This window comes from Lineus longissimus, chromosome 19 (assembly GCF_910592395.1).
Source record: "Lineus longissimus chromosome 19, tnLinLong1.2, whole genome shotgun sequence".
NCBI classification, from domain to species: Eukaryota; Metazoa; Nemertea; class Pilidiophora; order Heteronemertea; family Lineidae; genus Lineus; species Lineus longissimus.
The window spans coordinates 13,503,828-13,521,440 of record NC_088326.1 but is presented as its reverse complement, the minus strand read 5'-3'; the positions used below and the strand labels follow the sequence as shown (position 1 = coordinate 13,521,440).

The window sequence follows — 17,613 nt, the reverse complement described above, 5'->3', positions numbered from 1 at the left end:
AGACGAGCATGGCCCATTGAAGGCAAAGGCAAGTTAGATATATGATATGCGTCAGATTTGCATCCTGTGACCCGATAGAAACATTACAACTCCTAAGATGACGACACAAAGATGTGATAATGACCCCAGCCAGGTCTACAGGCAGTGAGAGTCACAGCTATATCGACCAAGACAACCTCGGATCAATGAAACCTGTGTGGTTGTGACAAGGTATCTCTCTATAAAGGGAGGACAAGTGGACTTGACCAGTGCTGCCCTCTGTTAAGAACAGATTAAATTAGACAGTCCCACCAGTAGGTCTGGATGGAGAGGGGAGACTTCACACACACAGCTGAATACTACAGGTATAGTGGAGGACTTGAACAGTGCTGCCCTCTGTTAAGAACAGATTAAATTAGACAGTCCCACCTGTAGGTCTGGATGGAGAGTGGAGACCTCACCCACACACACAGGTGAGTACAACAGGTATAGTGGAGGACTTGACCAGTGCTCCCCTCTGTTAAGAACAGATTTAATTACATTCTGTCTCAGCAACCAAGCAACAGAATGACATGGAAACATCTTTATTGTGTTTATTGATGTCCAATGAGGCTGCAGATCAAAACTTCAGCTCAATATTTCATCTCCTTTGTGGTTTTCAAGACTTTCAACCAAAAATGCCCAAATTTCTGCTCTGGAAGAGAAAAGCTACCTTGCCTCCAGGCTTCTAATTTTGTGAATGTAGACACACACATATAACCCAAGATGACCTAAAGCCTGGGTACGAGGTATTTTTGAAGTGGCTGGTATTCGTGAACGACACGAGATATTGAGTTGAAAATTAGTGACCATCAAGACAGAGACGTAATCTGTGACGTGTTCAAAGGAAACTTCGCTATCATTGCAGCTTTTGATATTTTACAAGATATCATGAAAATGATAATTTGTATGGGTCCATTCCCCCTTTAACACAGGACCGGTCAAGACTGGTCATGGCAGTCTCACTGGTTTTTAAAGGCATGGTATACTTGGGTCTAAGTAAGGTACTGGGTAGAGACGACAGCATCAGACCAGAGCCCCAATGAATGGAGCTGCAGAAAGTCAAATCAGGAATGGTCTTCCTCGACAAGACCATTTGAGACACACCCCTCAGCTCCATTGTATACATAGGACCACTATGGTATGGTTATGAACGAGTTGACCAGAACACAGACACAAGTAGGAGAGGGCAGATCAGACGCGAGGGAAGGATCCAACCTCCAACCGACTGACCCACTCTCACTCCTGTCAGAAAACGAGCCAAGAAGATGTTACATCACATTCATTTAATTTACTCGCTATTTAATTAGCCTCTTTTATACACATATTTGTAGTTACACAGATTGATACACAGATAAATACACCTTTTTAATACCAAGGTCTGACCGATGGAAGACCAAGTCACATCCTGCAAGAAGTGGGAGTTACTGCCTGCCACTCCTGTATCTACATCCTGATTGAGACGTTCAAAGAACTGAACCAGGACAGACCCACCTGCTATGCTATGCCACCACCTCTGCCCCCTAATCTGTTGACTTTGTGTAATTCTGTCCGCACTACTAGGATAGTAGACAGTGGCTAAACAGAATTGAAAGTACAGCCATGAACACTTGAGTTTTCAACCCAAGATGATCTGCAGTCTTGGCCCAGCCAACCTACTTACGTCCTCATGGCATTGGTGACATAGACGGCTTGAAATACTGACAGACATTGAGGCTAGCTGAGATACCATCTCCATCATCTCATCCCATCACATGGGTTGGCCAGAATAATTACACAAAGTCAGATTGCCTCTGTCCAAATAATAATTTACCAATCACCAATATGACCACATGGTTCTGTGGTACATGCACATGTATACTCGGTCTCATTCAGGACTCTTGCCTGTCAAAATGGTTTAATATTTATTCACAGCTTTTTCAGGGAATTTTGATAATGTGTTTCTCTGCTTGAAAGGTCATTCCCGGAAAATCTTGTACTCTACCTCCTTCTACCGTGGGGTACTTGGCGCCCCAACTAGACTCTGCTCCAGTTAGTGATAACCATTTTGGTAGGCCAGGGTCCTATGATAATGAAATACACAAACATTCAAACATCATGTCAATATCAGTCCTGGTGGACTTCAACATGCAATAATGTCCATGGCGTCCTTGATGTCCCATCGAAAACAACCAATCAACAACAGAATATTGTTATCATTCATGCAATTTATCCCATCGATCATGGCAGGCCGATACCCCATGAATCATCCGCCTGTTATACCCCCGTCGTTCGTGATAAATATTCCCTGGAAAAACAAGATGAGAAAGCTACAATCACAGGACATAACTGACTAGATTCAGAAAGAGCCTCAGGCCCGAAATTTGAAGCAGTTTGTTTTGTGTCATCTGAAACTGGAGTGCCAGTTTGTCTCATATTTGTTATGAACACGTTCTGTTCACCTTTCTTCTGATCACACGTGATTTGATGAACAAGATCAGGAGCACAACCTTGTCTTGTGTATCATTATACATGTAGAACAGGTGCAGTCATCTAGAATCAGGACAGGATGGCACCTGAACAGTTTTACAGTATCTTCTCTACTTGTGAATGTTCCGTCTTCCAGTATTTGCTCTCATCTCTACTCACCAATTATGCACCATGATTTTCTGCACAGCAAGCAACGCTTCATAGCGAACGTTTGGATCCTCGTGTGATAACATTTTCATGACTAGTTGTTTTCCTCCAAGATGCTCGATGACGCTGAAAGAGACAGATGACATGCATACCAGACAGGGCTTGCTCTAGGATTCCCCTTGCTACAGCATAACCTTCAGACGTCACCACATAGCATTGCCCAGTCATCTCATATAGATGACATCAAGTGATGTTACAATGCAACATGTCACATCATGGCCAACAGTGTTCTCGTAGGGTTGACAGTCATTCTGAAATGTGACTGAGTCTTAACTACTTTCAGTAAGCTGGCAGGTTTGTCAAGTCTTCACCAGTCTCACTTGATGGATATTCATTCATCCCAGTTTAACTATTACAGCGAGATAATTTGTCTCTCCCCTATCTGACCTCGACAAACCTTGATCTGTGAGCAGCTTGTCTTAGTCACTTACTGTTTTCCTCTCGGATAATGTCTCACATATTCTCCTATATCATGCGCTGCCACTGACAGGATGAGTGGATCACGATTAGACTCGAGGAGTCGGATCAATATCCTGGAAGGAACAAGTTACAAACTGCCAATCGAAATAAGATAAACTTTACGTGGATCTCAAGTCAAAAAGTTAGTTCACCTCATGGAGTGCGGAGTGCTTCTCAGTCATGAAATACACATTTGAACAATGCTGGATTTCTGTCAGCACAGATTTGTTTCCTACTCACACCATACCAGGTTACTATACATAATTGTCACAATGTTAGGAATGTTATGTGATGAGAAGCTATCATGAGTTTGAGTTGATTGAAGTTAGACTCACTTTAGTAATTCATAGTTCTTCTCATTGAGTCGACCAGCATTTTCCCTCCAGAATCTCTCCGACTTGTGAACAGGACTCCACTCCAGGCGGCCAGACTTGATCTCGGTCGAATACTCATCAAACGAACTGGCAAGATAACATGATGACCATGTGACATAATCAGTGGATGAATTGACTTGCTACTCCAACAAGATACACCCATCGTTGATGAGAAAGTTAATGATTGAAAGCCTCCCTTTTCAGGTAATAGCCTCTCGTTCATCAAGCCTCCAGCAGTACCCCTCAATGTTGGCTCACATCCACTACACGCTGCTAAACCATGATGCTATGCATGAATGCTAATAAGATGAACAACAGTACTGAGGATCTCTGCCAGATGGCGCTGGCCCAGAGTCTGATTCATATACTCACCTGAGATTTTGAACACTGGTCTGCAAGAACTCATGAAGGAATGTGATATCATCTGCGATGTCAGGATCATCAAACTTCCTCGACTCGAGGAGCTGTAGCTGTTTCAGCACCTTGCACTGGACCATCGCAAGCGCGTAGTCTTGGATGATGTCAGGAACGGTAGGATTCTCTAACATGTTCTGAATGGACAAGTTTTGAGGATTATTTTGAGAAATTTTCCAGATTGTAATTTTTTCCAGAATAAAGTGAATCTGAGAGAAAACTCTCAACACGTTGTCAACCAATAGGTTGTGGTATGTTGTAACTTTTTGGGACTATTTCCATGCCTTGCTCTCATCAACAGATGTCATGATCAGTCCAAAAGAGATCAAAACCTCCAGAAGATTCTGATATTGCTATCATTTCAAATGTCTGGCTGACAAAGCCAGGAGCTCGTTGCACTGTTATCATAGTCAGTGTGAAGTGATGACAGCCCAGTCAAGTTTCACCGAGTCATCCACAAAACACAAGTGTTCCTCGTGTAGTCCTGTTGCACTTATGCTCCCCCTATTGGTCAAACTTACCCTAAACGTGGCAAGAATGATCCTGGTGACTTTCTCCCGTGCCGACTCGCTCAAGATGTCCGACAAGATCGGGATGACGTTATATCTGGAATGAAGAGATGTGATAAAAAACGCCCAATCGTTCTGTAAATCCCTACCCAGTTTAAGTATTGCCAGCCGTACCAAACATAGATCTTACCTTTGCTGCCCAACATACTATTTACACGACTGCCTACCCCACCAATTTTTCTTGTGTAAGATATCAAAATTGTGTAGAATCAGAAATTTTGTTGTAAGGTTTTCATAAGTATTGTCCAAATTGTGTACAATATGATGAAAAATGTGAAGGATAATACCAACCCATATTTTGTTTTATTTTGCATTATTTCCCTAGGGGCCTACAGTATATCATGGACATGAAGAAGCAGCAAGATAATATGACTTATGATTGCATTCATATTGAAATTCAGAAATGCTTATCAACAATATCAACCTACCATGACTACAAAATTTTAAACGGGAACCGATTCAAAACGGAATTAAAAGCGCATGCCAGCAGAGGCTAGACAACATCAACACAGCGGCGCAGCGGGTGATCATGGTACTTCATACCACGTGGAGCAGCGTATAAACCATGTGGAGTAGTGCAGCGCATAAACCACGTGGAGCAGCACGGCGTATAAACAACGTGGAGCAGCACGGCGTATAAACCACGTGGAGTAGTGCGGCGTATAAACCACGTGGAGTAGTGCGGCGTATAAACCACGTGGAGTAGTGCGGCGTATAAACCACGCAGAGCAGCACGGCGTATAAACCACGTAGAGCAGCACGGCGTATAAACCACGTGGAGCAGCACGGCGTATAAACCACGTGGAGCAGCACGGCGTATAAACCACGTGGAGCAGCGCGGCCACATGAAAACCATGTTGGACGACAAATTCATGTTGTGTAAGATTTTCGTAAAACGTGGGCACATTTGCCTGTGCAGTTCAGGTGGAATGTCCCATCAAAAGTGCCGAAATCTGCATCTCCCCTGTTGGTGTGTCATGTTTGGTTCACTTTTGGTGATGTTACAAATGAACTGTTTCAGAGATTGTCAGAGAGAATTTGCCTCTTTCCAAGGAGAACATTTCACCAGTTGCACTGATGTCAACTGATATTTCCCAAAATGCATCAACCAAGGGAGTGTGTACTATCTATATGTGAAATCATTGAAATGTACAGCTCAGTTAAAATATTTTTGGCAAAAATTTAAGAAATATGATGAGCGAACTACGAATGAAGTGCAAAAAAGCATGAAAATTGTGAATAATGCAGTGATATAAGAACCAGAGTTTCAACAATGAAAACGGACATCAGTCGCTCACAAAGTCTTACACTGCCAATGTTCTCAGAGAAAACAACAATAAATGGGGAACTAGTAGGTGCTGGTGAGTGGTAGCACAATCACAATAGGATATTCACATCTCGAGCCTGACACAAGGTTTTTTACTTTTGTCGGTGAAGCTGGCCAATGTGCCTACTACGACGACGAGAGCATCATGCCATTTCATCAGAGGTCCTCCCTTGGCCAGCAGACACCCTTGCCTGGACTGAGCCATGCACTATCAATCATCATCAGAGGTCCTCCCTTGGCCAGCAGACACCCTTGCCTGGACTGAGCCATACACTATCAATCATCATCAGAGGTCCTCCCTTGGCCAGCAGACACCCTTGCCTGCACTGAGCCATGCACTATCAATCATCATCAGAGGTCCCTCCTTGGCCAGCAGACACCCTTGCCTGCACTGAGCCATACACTATCAATCATCATCAGAGGTCCTCCCTTGGCCAGCAGACATCCTTGCCTGCACTGAGCCATGCACTATCAATCATCATCAGAGGTCCCTCCTTGGCCAGCAGACACCCTTGCCTGCACTGAGCCATGCACTATCAATCATCATCAGAGGTCCCCCCTTGGCCAGCAGACACCCTTGCCTGGACTGAGCCATGCACTATCAATCATCATCAGAGGTCCTCCCTTGGCCAGCAGACACCCTTGCCTGCACTGAGCCATGCACTATCAATCATCATCAGAGGTCCCTCCTTGGCCAGCAGACACCCTTGCCTGGACTGAGCCATGCACTATCAATCATCATCAGAGGTCCCCCCTTGGCCAGCAGACACCCTTGCCTGGACTGAGCCATGCACTATCAATCATCATCAGAGGTCCCCCCTTGGCCAGCAGACACCCTTGCCTGGACTGAGCCATACACTATCAATCATCACCAGAGGTCCTCCCTTGGCCAGCAGACACCCTTGCCTGGACTGAGCCATGCACTATCAATCATCACCAGAGGTCCTCCCTTGGCCAGCAGACACCCTTGCCTGGACTGAGCCATGCACTATCAATCATCATCAGAGGTCCCCCCTTGGCCAGAAGACACCCTTGCCTGGACTGAGCCATGCACTATCAATCATCATCAGAGGTCCTCCCTTGGCCAGCAGACACCCTTGCCTGGACTGAGCCATGCACTATCAATCATCATCAGAGGTCCTCCCTTGGCCAGCAGACACCCTTGCCTGGACTGAGCCATGCACTATCAATCATCATCAGAGGTCCCCCCTTGGCCAGCAGACACCCTTGCCTGGACTGAGCCATGCACTATCAATCATCATCAGAGGTCCCCCCTTGGCCAGCAGACACCCTTGCCTGGATTGAGCCATGCACTATCAATCATCATCAGAGGTCCTCCCTTGGCCAGCAGACACCCTTGCCTGGATTGAGCCATGCGCTATCAATCATCACAACGGGTGTCAGTAAACAGCAACTAAACAACACAATGCAGAAAAGATCAAAGCGAGGAATAAACTACCTTCTACTGCCAGATTCGATTTTGCTAAGAAAATAAAACCAGCATACAGTGTTTTGTTGAAGAGAGTGGGGGGTAATTACTGTATAGGTACTGTGGATAAAAGATGGAAAGTCCCTCGTGGCAATACGTCCTAAGGTCAGTTCATTCAAGTTCTCAGGCATGTGATTACAAGATGCATTCCCCAACTCATCTCAGCCAATCAAATGTGGCAAGTAACTGGAGTCGTGTCGCCTCACAGACGATGGCTATCATTGGCCTGAATGACCCAACTTGTTCTATAATCACACAGTCACAAAATGGAAATGGAAGTAAACATTGCAGTCGTCCTGCAATACTTACTCGGTTAGTTTTTCAGCCAACTTGTGGTTGAAGGTCAAACACCAGATGCAGAAGGTCAACTGATACTGGAGCTGGAAGCCGACCTTCCCAGCCAGGACCGAGATCAAACTGGAATGTATTAAAACAGATTGATTAGCAACATTAACAGTAAAGGGATTTGTAGTTTCCTCCCATCAGCGAGGTTTCAACCAGCGCCTGGATAATTGCTCATCCAGAGACTGAAGTTGGACTCCACGTGACCTACATGTTATGACCCCACCGTGACCAGGCAGGTCCATTCAAGCTGCTCATGTTCCTCTATCTCATGGATCGTTCACATGCCCTGGCACACGTGTAGGCACCCACCCCACCGTGACCAGGCAGGTCCATTCAAGCTGCTCATGTTCCTCTATCTCATGGATCGTTCACATGCCCTGGCACACGTGTAGGCACCCACCCCACCGTGACCAGGCAGGTCCATTCAAGCTGCTCATGTTCCTCTATCTCATGGATCGTTCACATGCCCTGGCACACGTGTAGGCACCCACCCCACCGTGACCAGGCAGGTCCATTCAAGCTGCTCATGTTCCTCTATCTCATGGATCGTTCACATGCCCTGGCACACGTGTAGGCACCCACCCCACCGTGACCAGGCAGGTCCATTCAAGCTGCTCATGTTCCTCTATCTCATGGATCGTTCACATGCCCTGGCACACGTGTAGGCACCCACCCCACCGTGACCAGGCAGGTCCATTCAAGCTGCTCATGTTCCTCTATCTCATGGATCTTTCACATGCCCTGGCACACGTGTAGGCACCAGATGAAATGGATATTGGGTTTATGTTCATTCAAGGGACGAGACATGCGATGAAAGGTCACAAGACTTACGTGCTGATTCCGTCCACCTCGACAAACGCGTATCTGTACGCATCGATCCTGAGCATCATCTGAAGACATCTGGCGACTGTCTGGAGATACTCATTTCCCTGGAAACAAAGAAATGAAACTGTTGTGGGGTTGGTTGACATGCAAGGTGAAGCTGGTGCCTGAGTTACAAGGGCAGCGCATCAGATGGCTCTATTGTGGGGCTAGTCTCGGTCAATATAGCTTTTGGATATGGTACACGGGTCAGCCAGGGGAGTGGTAAGGGAGGTGCTCTCCTGTATCTTCAACTACCTGATTAGTCCTCCACACTGTACTTCGCCTCAGCACCAGCTGGTGAACTCCCTATGAAAGCAGGCTGCATCACACAGATGGCATCTAAAACATGCCTTCCCTTCAATCTGCACACGTCTCCCTCATAGAGGCATTGACGGCACATTATGATGACTTTGACCAGAGATTACTTCAAGAAGAGGACAACAACATTATCCAATGATTACTTTGACCAGAGATCATTGAGCCAGCAAAAAGGGATTAGTGTTCACACATGAAAGAAGAATTAGGCCCGGAATTAGGTAACTCAACTGTTACTGAATATTGCCTCTGCCCACTCAACTGTTACTGAATATTGCCTCTGCCCACTCAACTGTTACTGAATATTGCCTCTGCCCACTCTACTGTTACTGAATATTGCCTCTGCCCACTCTACTGTTACTGAATATTGCCTCTGCCCACTCAACTGTTACTGAATATTGCCTCTGCCCACTCAACTGTTACTGAATATTGCCTCTGCCCACTCAACTGTTACTGAATATTGCCTCTGCCCACTCTACTGTTACTGAATATTGCCTCTGCCCACTCAACTGTGATGGCCAACAAAATAAACAAAACTTGACAATAAAATACCGCAGACCAAAGTACCAACCATGGTTTGTTTGAACATTTAGATTTAGAATGAAGCCTTACACCACCTAGGAGAAGAAGAGATAGAACCAGTCTAAAAGTATGGAAGCAATAAACGTCGCAACACAAAAGACAATCAGACTTCGAGATCCCAACAAACTTGCAAGCTCACATATTCTTTATGCATTCAGTCAAACGACTACATTGATTATAACCCTTTCACCCCCATTTCGCTCAGGTGTATACTGGTCTAGTTACTGCAATGGAGGAGTCCATGAAGGAAAATAGGGGTGTAGAGGTTAAAAAGCACAGCTGGCAGAGCAGAAAAAACATTGAAAAACGAGCACATGTGAACGAGTATCTAATGAGTAAGTTGATTTACTTCTTTGGCACTGGAGGCAACGTCCTAGAAAAAGATAACCATCATCATCATCATCATTCCGTGGACTCCTGGGAATGTGTTGTCGATCATACCTCACTGTTTCACATAGGAGGCATGACATACATCACAATCTAATCATTCATTACTCTGTGCAATATATTTCAATGAAGTTTTATCTAGTTCTTTTAAGTGTTCTCAAAAAAACTTTGAATGTGGCAGATGTATCTCAGTACTCTTTCACCTATTGTAACAAAATGGTCACCAAACAGCTTGGAACTGCCTCACTAACCCCCAAAAAACCAAGACCCAGGGAAAATAAGAAAGATAGTCCTGTATGCTAAAACAGCCTTTGACTGGGAGAGATTTTCATGGACGATATTCGTTAGATCTATGGCCATGTCAAAGGTCAGTGTTCATAGGGAGCAAAGTGGCAAACTGAAGACAGTCTTATCAAGGGTTACGGCAACAAATGCACAGCAAATGATCACATTCTGGCCACAATCAAATGAACATCGCCCAAGAAGATAGATCCGTGCTGTTAGATGGTTGCCATAGTAACTGCTGAAAACAATACTTGCTTCATTTTCTGCAAAGTCTTTGTACGGAGTCATGGGGCCCTGAAAACAGGTCACGCTTAGTTACCGTGGATACAGCAAGTCACCCGTGGACGTTTTTATTCAACGAGGTGGGATTCTCTAAAACTGACTGTAATTGCTGTGCAGCGCCAAATTCCCTCTGTTTTTAAACCCTGGCCTTTCCCCCGAATGATCATTATCATTGCACTGGTCTGCTGTTTTTCTGTTTTGGCTTGAGAGCACCCTCTGTCAATACTTCTCAAGTGTGAAGGGCCAATGACAAAATGACAGAAACAGATGATGATGGTATGAACAACAGAGCCTGTACGATCCTAATCCTGAGGAAGCCTCCAGCGACACTCTCCTGAGATGAGGGGACACAGCACCATGTCCTGTGACCCAATCCTCAGGAAGTCTCCCGTAACACTCTCCCGAGATGAGGGGACACAGCACCATGTCCTGTGACCCAATCCTCAGGAAGTCTCCGGTAACACTCTCCTGAGATGAGGGGACAAAGCACCATGTCCTGTGACCCAATCCTCAGGAAGTCTCCCGTAACACTCTCCCGAGATGAGGGGACACAGCACCATGTCCTGTCACCCTTCTTTCGTAGGACTTTAGGGTATTGTTTGGACCTTGTTGATTTGTTTACGACAAGCACATGAACTTACCGGGACACGCATCTGATCCTTAAGCCAGGTGAGGTAATAATGCAGGTCTGCACCCTCCATCAGCTCCTTGCTCCAACACGCTATCTTAGCGATGATACGACTCGTCTGCAACACAAATAAGACAATCAGAATGTAGTCATCTCACCACCAGGGCTAGTGACTTAATCTTGATCAGCGATCACATAATGCTGTTTCATTAGAATCTCATTGTCATGCTTTCCCACTCAATACTTTCAGAGGACTTGTAGACATGGAACTTTTGGTAGATATTTTGCTCTATTTGCAGATTTCATTAAGACACTCTCGAAGTTACCTGGTTAACAATGAACCCATCTGGTCGATTTAGCATGTTCAGAAACGGCCCCCAAACAGAATCACGACTCTTCTTTGCATAATCTTTGAATATCTCCACGCGGGACTTGTCCTCTTGTAGCATATCATCAATCATGGTCAGGATGTATTGTACGGTCTGATCCTTTGAGATGTGAGCCATCAGGTTCAGGAATGTTTTGGCACACTGAAAAAATAAGTGGGAGTTAATTCTTTGATCACAATCAGGTTCATCATGCCAGACCTGAATACCTGCTTTAACCAAGTTGTTTTAAGTTGAAAGATAATAAATCTCTTTCTCTTAGGTATCCTGATGTCCAGGACAACAGAGTAGTGCAAGCATGTTACACTTTCTCTTAGGTATCCTGATGTCCAGGACAACAGAGTAGTGCAAGCATGTTACACCACTCTATCTGGTCTACAGCAGCTTCCTCTAGTTGTCTGTCCAAAATACTGGGTCAGGTTGGTATCCTTAGCATTGGCTGGCAAATAATCTAGGAGACAACTCTGAAATCACACAAGCGGTGGTGGTACGCTTCAAGGAGGTGACTCCTCCATCCCTGCTGAATGGCTACAGGCTAACAACCTGTTCCCTTGTACTGCAGTGTGGACTCAGAAGCACATCACCCTAGTATTAGCCGAGCACTTTAGATCCATATTACCTGGTTAGCATTATCCTTTAGCAATTTCCTCCGGATTTCTGGAGTCGAGTTGTCAAAAGTTGTGATGAAGTTGAAATCTTCTTGAATTATCATCTGACCTCTGAAAATGAATATAAATAAATGTCTTTACTGTGCTAAGTAAGGGAACGTCCTGCAGTTAAACTGTAATGCAGATACAGACGTCAATTAACATGGTGAATGAAGGGAAGGTCAGGCGGAATCTCTGTTTGGGGCAGTATGTTTTGGTTGTGCCGGCTTCTGTCTTCCTTCTGTAATCTCAGATGATCACATTACAAGACTCAAGAGACATCGAGTTTGAATACCAAATGGGTCGATTCTACTCAAGCGTAGACCGACGATAAAACTTACTGAAGATATGACTGCCAGTTGATTCTGTTCTGTCGGATGTCATTGGCTCGCTGCTGCAACAGGCTCGTAGCAACATATACTCCTGAAAAGTATAAGAAAGCGGAAAAAGATCGTCAGAATCTTACGTCAGGTTTATAGCAAAGTTACGTTAGCAACTTTCACGAACAGAAACAGACATGAAAGGACTAGGACTAGGAGGGACCAAATAAATAACTTTTTTTTGCCACAAGCAGCAGTGGCATTCGTTTTCTGACCCGATTCAACGGTCATCACCTGACTATAGGAAATCGTTCTCGAGATGATATTTTTATACTTCTGACCATTTCAGTGAGCTAACAAGGATGGTGCATGGGTGCATGGGTGACTGAAGCACGTGTGAAGACAGTTCTATTTCATGATGTCATTTTCTGATTTTGACATTTTTTGTCAACCTTCCAACATCAAATCTCACCAGATTTTTCAATATCATCGATGCTGGATATGACCACTTCAACCCGTGGATCTAGCCTCGGGTTAGCTGCCATCTTTCTCAGATGTATTAACCGTCAAATAAAGCAGTTTTTGCACCAGGAAAAAGACTTTTTCAGAGTCTTTTGCATAAATCACATGACTTGGAGAAGAACAGCAGAAGATATTAGTTCCAACATTGAAGAAAGAGGACACTTTTATGTATTTAAAACTTGCTTTTTCTTATCTTAATAAACCTAAGCTAAATCTAGTTCTAATATTATTATCAATCATATTTGTATGGTGATATATTATATCTAATCAATCTCAATGAATTAAAACTGCTCACAAATATAGCACATCCTTTACAATTTCTCAATCCAACATGTCAGCGCCCATTACAAAACAAACCGGCTTTGACTAGATCCAATTTATCTCCCAAATCACCCTTTATCTGACACAATTTTGGCTCAAATGCTAAGCCACAAGTTAGGCCATGGCTCCAAGTGCAGTTCTAGCTGGACCTACTCAAAATAAGCCTGTGAATTCCTCCATTTTTCACCACGTCAGATGGGAACACCTCGCTGCTGGAGTGAGTGGAGGGGTCATCTCAACACTCATCTTGCATCCACTCGATCTCATCAAAATCAGATTTCAAGGTGAGTGCCGTGAAATCTTCGAGAGTACAGATCTACCTGATGATACTAAAAGTGGTTGTCATTGGCATTGCCGTCGGACAATTCTCCTATTTACATTCTATCACTTACGTTGATGTACAGTCATGACGTCATTGACAGTAGTAGTCTGTAGTCCTGACCCTAGGCATGAGGCCTACTTCTTTTTGCCATTTTGATTGATATTCGTAACTGGTAACAGGAGTACCGTAAATGGGGTATATGTCCAACATTCTTCAATATGCTCCTTACCAAATCAATATGTTTATATTGGCATGGGTGTATTATGAGATGGTCCCTCATCCCATCACTAACTTACCGTCATTTGTTGTAGCGTATCCTGTGATGGTGAACAAGTCAAGACGCACTTTCTCTTTTGGGTTTTCCTGGCTGTCTTCCATCAGGCAGGGTGTCTCCGTGCCACTTGCCTTGGTGGAGCCTGGCATGGCTGGCTCACTCACTAATGTCTCATTCGGCTCCATTGTCCACCAATTCGAACTGTCTTGCATGTGCGTCTGCCACAAGCACCTCAAACAAATATTCTCAGTCTCACCAAAACCAGGAAATGATCAGTCTGCATGTTGATTGTGCAAGACTTCAAGTTAATTAGGTCGTTGTATCAGGGTGAAAGATCTAGGGCAAAGTTCGAGAGTGTTTTGATTCATATGGATCATGAACTGGCCTAGAATTGGTCATTGACATCCCATTCCATAGTATTAGATAATTGTTCGTAGATGATTTGAATCACTACATGTACATTATTTGTGCTTGTTTTTATCCTCTATCAAAGCACCTAACGAATGATATCACTGATCACCCGACCTATTATCAAGTGATTACATCCAACCTTTACCATAGTGTTGTGTATAGATGGTTGAAATGACACCGCAATGTCAGCTTGTTTTCATGTCCTTTGTCAAGACATTTAACTACAGTATTCATTGTCATTGTTGCAGTGAATGAAGGACCCAGCCATGCAGTCACCAAGCGACCACAGTATCGAGGTTTCATCCATGCAACAAAGAGTATCTACCATGAAGGTGGTATCCGCGGATTATACCAGGGGGCGACACCGAATATCTGGGGGGCTGGTGCATCATGGGGACTATATTTCCTCTTGTAAGTAAACAGGAATCATGTTTCGCTATCTTGAATTCACCAAGAACTGAGTTGAATGAAAATTGATACTTTTACTAAATGATACCTAGAGGATGACTGAGCTGTATTCAACAGTCGTTTCCTGGTGATCCATTTTGAATGATGTCTTTCTAGGTTTAGTTCACACTTGCAATCAGTATCTCATGTTTGTTTCTTTCAGCTACAATTCAATCAAAAATTGGATGCAGGATGGTGACAAGGAAGTCAACCTCGGTCCAGGGAAACACATGTTAGCAGCCGCCCAGTCGGGGGTCATGACGTTAGCTGTGACTAACCCGATCTGGGTGACCAAGACAAGGTTGTGTCTACAATACGAATATGCGCCGTCCATGAAGGGACAAGCATCCCGTGGCGAGATGAATCGCTACAATGGCATGTTTGATTGTTTGTTCAAGATTTATAAAGTGGAAGGAATGAGGGGCTTATACAAGGTATATGTTGTTGGTGGCATTCAGTCATCTTAATGCCTCATCTTTTATCTATCTCACTAGTTGAGTTCAAGGTTTTCTGTGGGATTGCCAGCAGGTGTCTGCTTGTCGCTTGCAGTTGCTCCATCGGTATAAGCATTCTCTGATTAATCTTATTGTCTATTTCAGGGGTTTGTTCCAGGCATATTTGGAGTTTCACATGGTGCTTTACAGTTCATGGCTTATGAGGAGCTGAAGACAATATACAGTGACTACCGTGGCACGTCAAGAACTAAAAAACTGGTGTGTTTGGTTTACAATTAATCCTGATTCTTGTTATGATGCTATTGCTGCAAGGAGTGTTTGTGTTGAGCCACGAAGCTATCTAAGGTTCACATAGATGGGGGTGTTTGGCTTGTCCTGGCTGGTGGCACCTAGTTCATGGACTAGAGGAGTTATATCTCATTCAAAGGAGGTAGCAGTTTAGTGAAATGGCTTTCTCTGAGGTCAAGAGATGTCAGATATTAAACTTACCACATTCTGTTTATTTTTCAGAGTTCATTAGAGTACATCACGTTTGCCGCTTTGTCAAAGATTTTTGCTGTGATAACGACGTACCCATACCAAGTGGTTCGCTCAAGGCTACAAGATCAACATCGGAGTTATACTGGTATTGTGGACGTCATCCGACAAACATGGAAGTAAGTCATTGTATTTCAGCTTTGTTGTAGAGATCCTTCTCGTGGGCCACTTCAACGATGCCACCCTGAGTGACGTATCGCAGCATACCACCTCCTCATCTCTTACTGCTGTATACCTAACGATGCCACCCTAAGTGACGTATCGCAGCATACCACCTCCTCATCTCTTACTGCTGTATACCTAACGATGCCACCCTGAGTGACGTATCGCAGCATACCACCTCCTCATCTCTTACTGCTGTATACCTAACGATGCCACCCTGAGTGACGTATCGCAGCATACCACCTCCTCATCTCTTACTGCTGTATACCTAACGATGCCACCCTGAGTGACGTATCGCAGCATACCACCTCCTCATCTCTTACTGCTGTATACCTAACGATGCCACCCTAAGTGACGTATCGCAGCATACCACCTCCTCATCTCTTACTGCTGTATACCTAACGATGCCACCCTAAGTGACGTATCGCAGCATACCACCTCCTCATCTCTTACTGCTGTATACCTAACGATGCCACCCTGAGTGACGTATCGCAGCATACCACCTCCTCATCTCTTACTGCTGTATACCTAACGATGCCACCCTGAGTGATGTATCGCAGCATACCACCTCCTCATCTCTTACTGCTGTATACCTAACGATGCCACCCTGAGTGATGTATCGCAGCATACCACCTCCTCATCTCTTACTGCTGTATACCTAACGATGCCACCCTAAGTGACGTATCGCAGCATACCACCTCCTCATCTCTTACTGCTGTATACCTAACGATGCCACCCTGAGTGACGTATCGCAGCATACCACCTCCTCATCTCTTACTGCTGTATACCTAACGATGCCACCCTGAGTGATGTATCGCAGCATACCACCTCCTCATCTCTTACTGCTGTATACCTAACGATGCCACCCTGAGTGATGTATCGCAGCATACCACCTCCTCATCTCTTACTGCTGTATACCTAACGATGCCACCCTGAGTGACGTATCGCAGCATACCACCTCCTCATCTCTTACTGCTGTATACCTAACGATGCCACCCTGAGTGATGTATCGCAGCATACCACCTCCTCATCTCTTACTGCTGCCTACCATCTGGTCTGTTATCACATCAAACATAGCAAACTGGACCAAGACACTCTCACAGCCAAGCTTAGGGTATATTGCTGTGGTTTCTAATTAGTGTAAATGATGGCCAATATCGACAAGATTTAATGGAAGCATTTACATTTAAATAAGTCTCCTTATTTCTATTCCAGGTTCGAACATGTGAAGGGATTCTACAAAGGACTCTTTCCAAATCTTCTACGGGTGACACCAGCGTGCTGCATCACTTTTGTCGTTTATGAAAAATTCACAGCATTCTTCTCCAAAAGTTGATACGAGACTTAACTGTAATGGCCTGTTACTCAATGGAATTAGTAGCTCTTTAGTACATGTACTTACTGATGTATTTACATGACAATGATACGTCTCTCAGTGTGACATCTGTTGGGTAATTCTCCCTGCTGGTCTTAGGACAACAAGTTTTAGCCTGTAGCATAGAGAATTCTAGGAAGCATCTTTTAGGATCGATAAAAAGTCAAGTTGTACAGAACAACAATGTTTTCCTGTCTACCTACTGTAGGCTTGGCTATAAGAAGCATCTGCAGTGCCACTACCTTGACCAGAATGTCAGTCTGGATGCAGCCTGTGTCAGCATCACCCTCTGAATGGGGGGTTACCTGGAGATGCCATGTCATCATTGTTAATGAATTACTCCAAGTGTATTGATTTTATCCATTAATTGTTGCATTTGATTGTAGATAATTATTTAATGAAGGTATCGAGTCTTTATAA

General features: G+C 44.4%; 2 protein-coding genes across 4 annotated transcripts; one reads left to right on the top strand and one right to left on the bottom strand.

Moving 5' to 3' along the window:
- Positions 1–1,289: 1,289 nt before the first annotated feature.
- On the bottom strand, positions 1,290–14,069 carry LOC135503190 (V-type proton ATPase subunit H-like). 3 transcript variants are annotated; one of them, XM_064796633.1, is made up of 14 exons: positions 13,829–14,069; positions 12,389–12,470; positions 12,020–12,119; positions 11,341–11,544; positions 11,028–11,132; positions 8,503–8,600; positions 7,636–7,743; positions 7,297–7,320; positions 4,463–4,547; positions 3,900–4,078; positions 3,489–3,614; positions 3,126–3,227; positions 2,647–2,760; positions 1,290–2,305 (listed from the first exon to the last, which is right to left on the bottom strand). In XM_064796633.1, exons 1-14 carry the CDS (start codon positions 14,016–14,018, stop codon positions 2,275–2,277), a joined length of 1,548 nt encoding a protein of 515 aa, XP_064652703.1. In that variant the 5' UTR covers positions 14,019–14,069; the 3' UTR covers positions 1,290–2,274. The 3 variants fall into 3 exon arrangements, with proteins under 3 accessions (XP_064652703.1, XP_064652706.1, XP_064652704.1); XM_064796636.1 differs by lacking the exon at positions 13,829–14,069 and adding an exon at positions 12,840–13,004; XM_064796634.1 differs by lacking the exon at positions 7,297–7,320 and having other exon boundaries at positions 13,829–14,068.
- LOC135503191 (solute carrier family 25 member 32-like) lies at positions 13,229–17,597 on the top strand. The gene is made up of 6 exons (XM_064796637.1): positions 13,229–13,494; positions 14,466–14,628; positions 14,828–15,098; positions 15,264–15,377; positions 15,630–15,775; positions 17,034–17,597. Exons 1-6 carry the CDS (start codon positions 13,332–13,334, stop codon positions 17,152–17,154), a joined length of 978 nt encoding a protein of 325 aa, XP_064652707.1. The 5' UTR covers positions 13,229–13,331; the 3' UTR covers positions 17,155–17,597.
- The last annotated feature ends 16 nt before the right edge of the window (positions 17,598–17,613 follow it).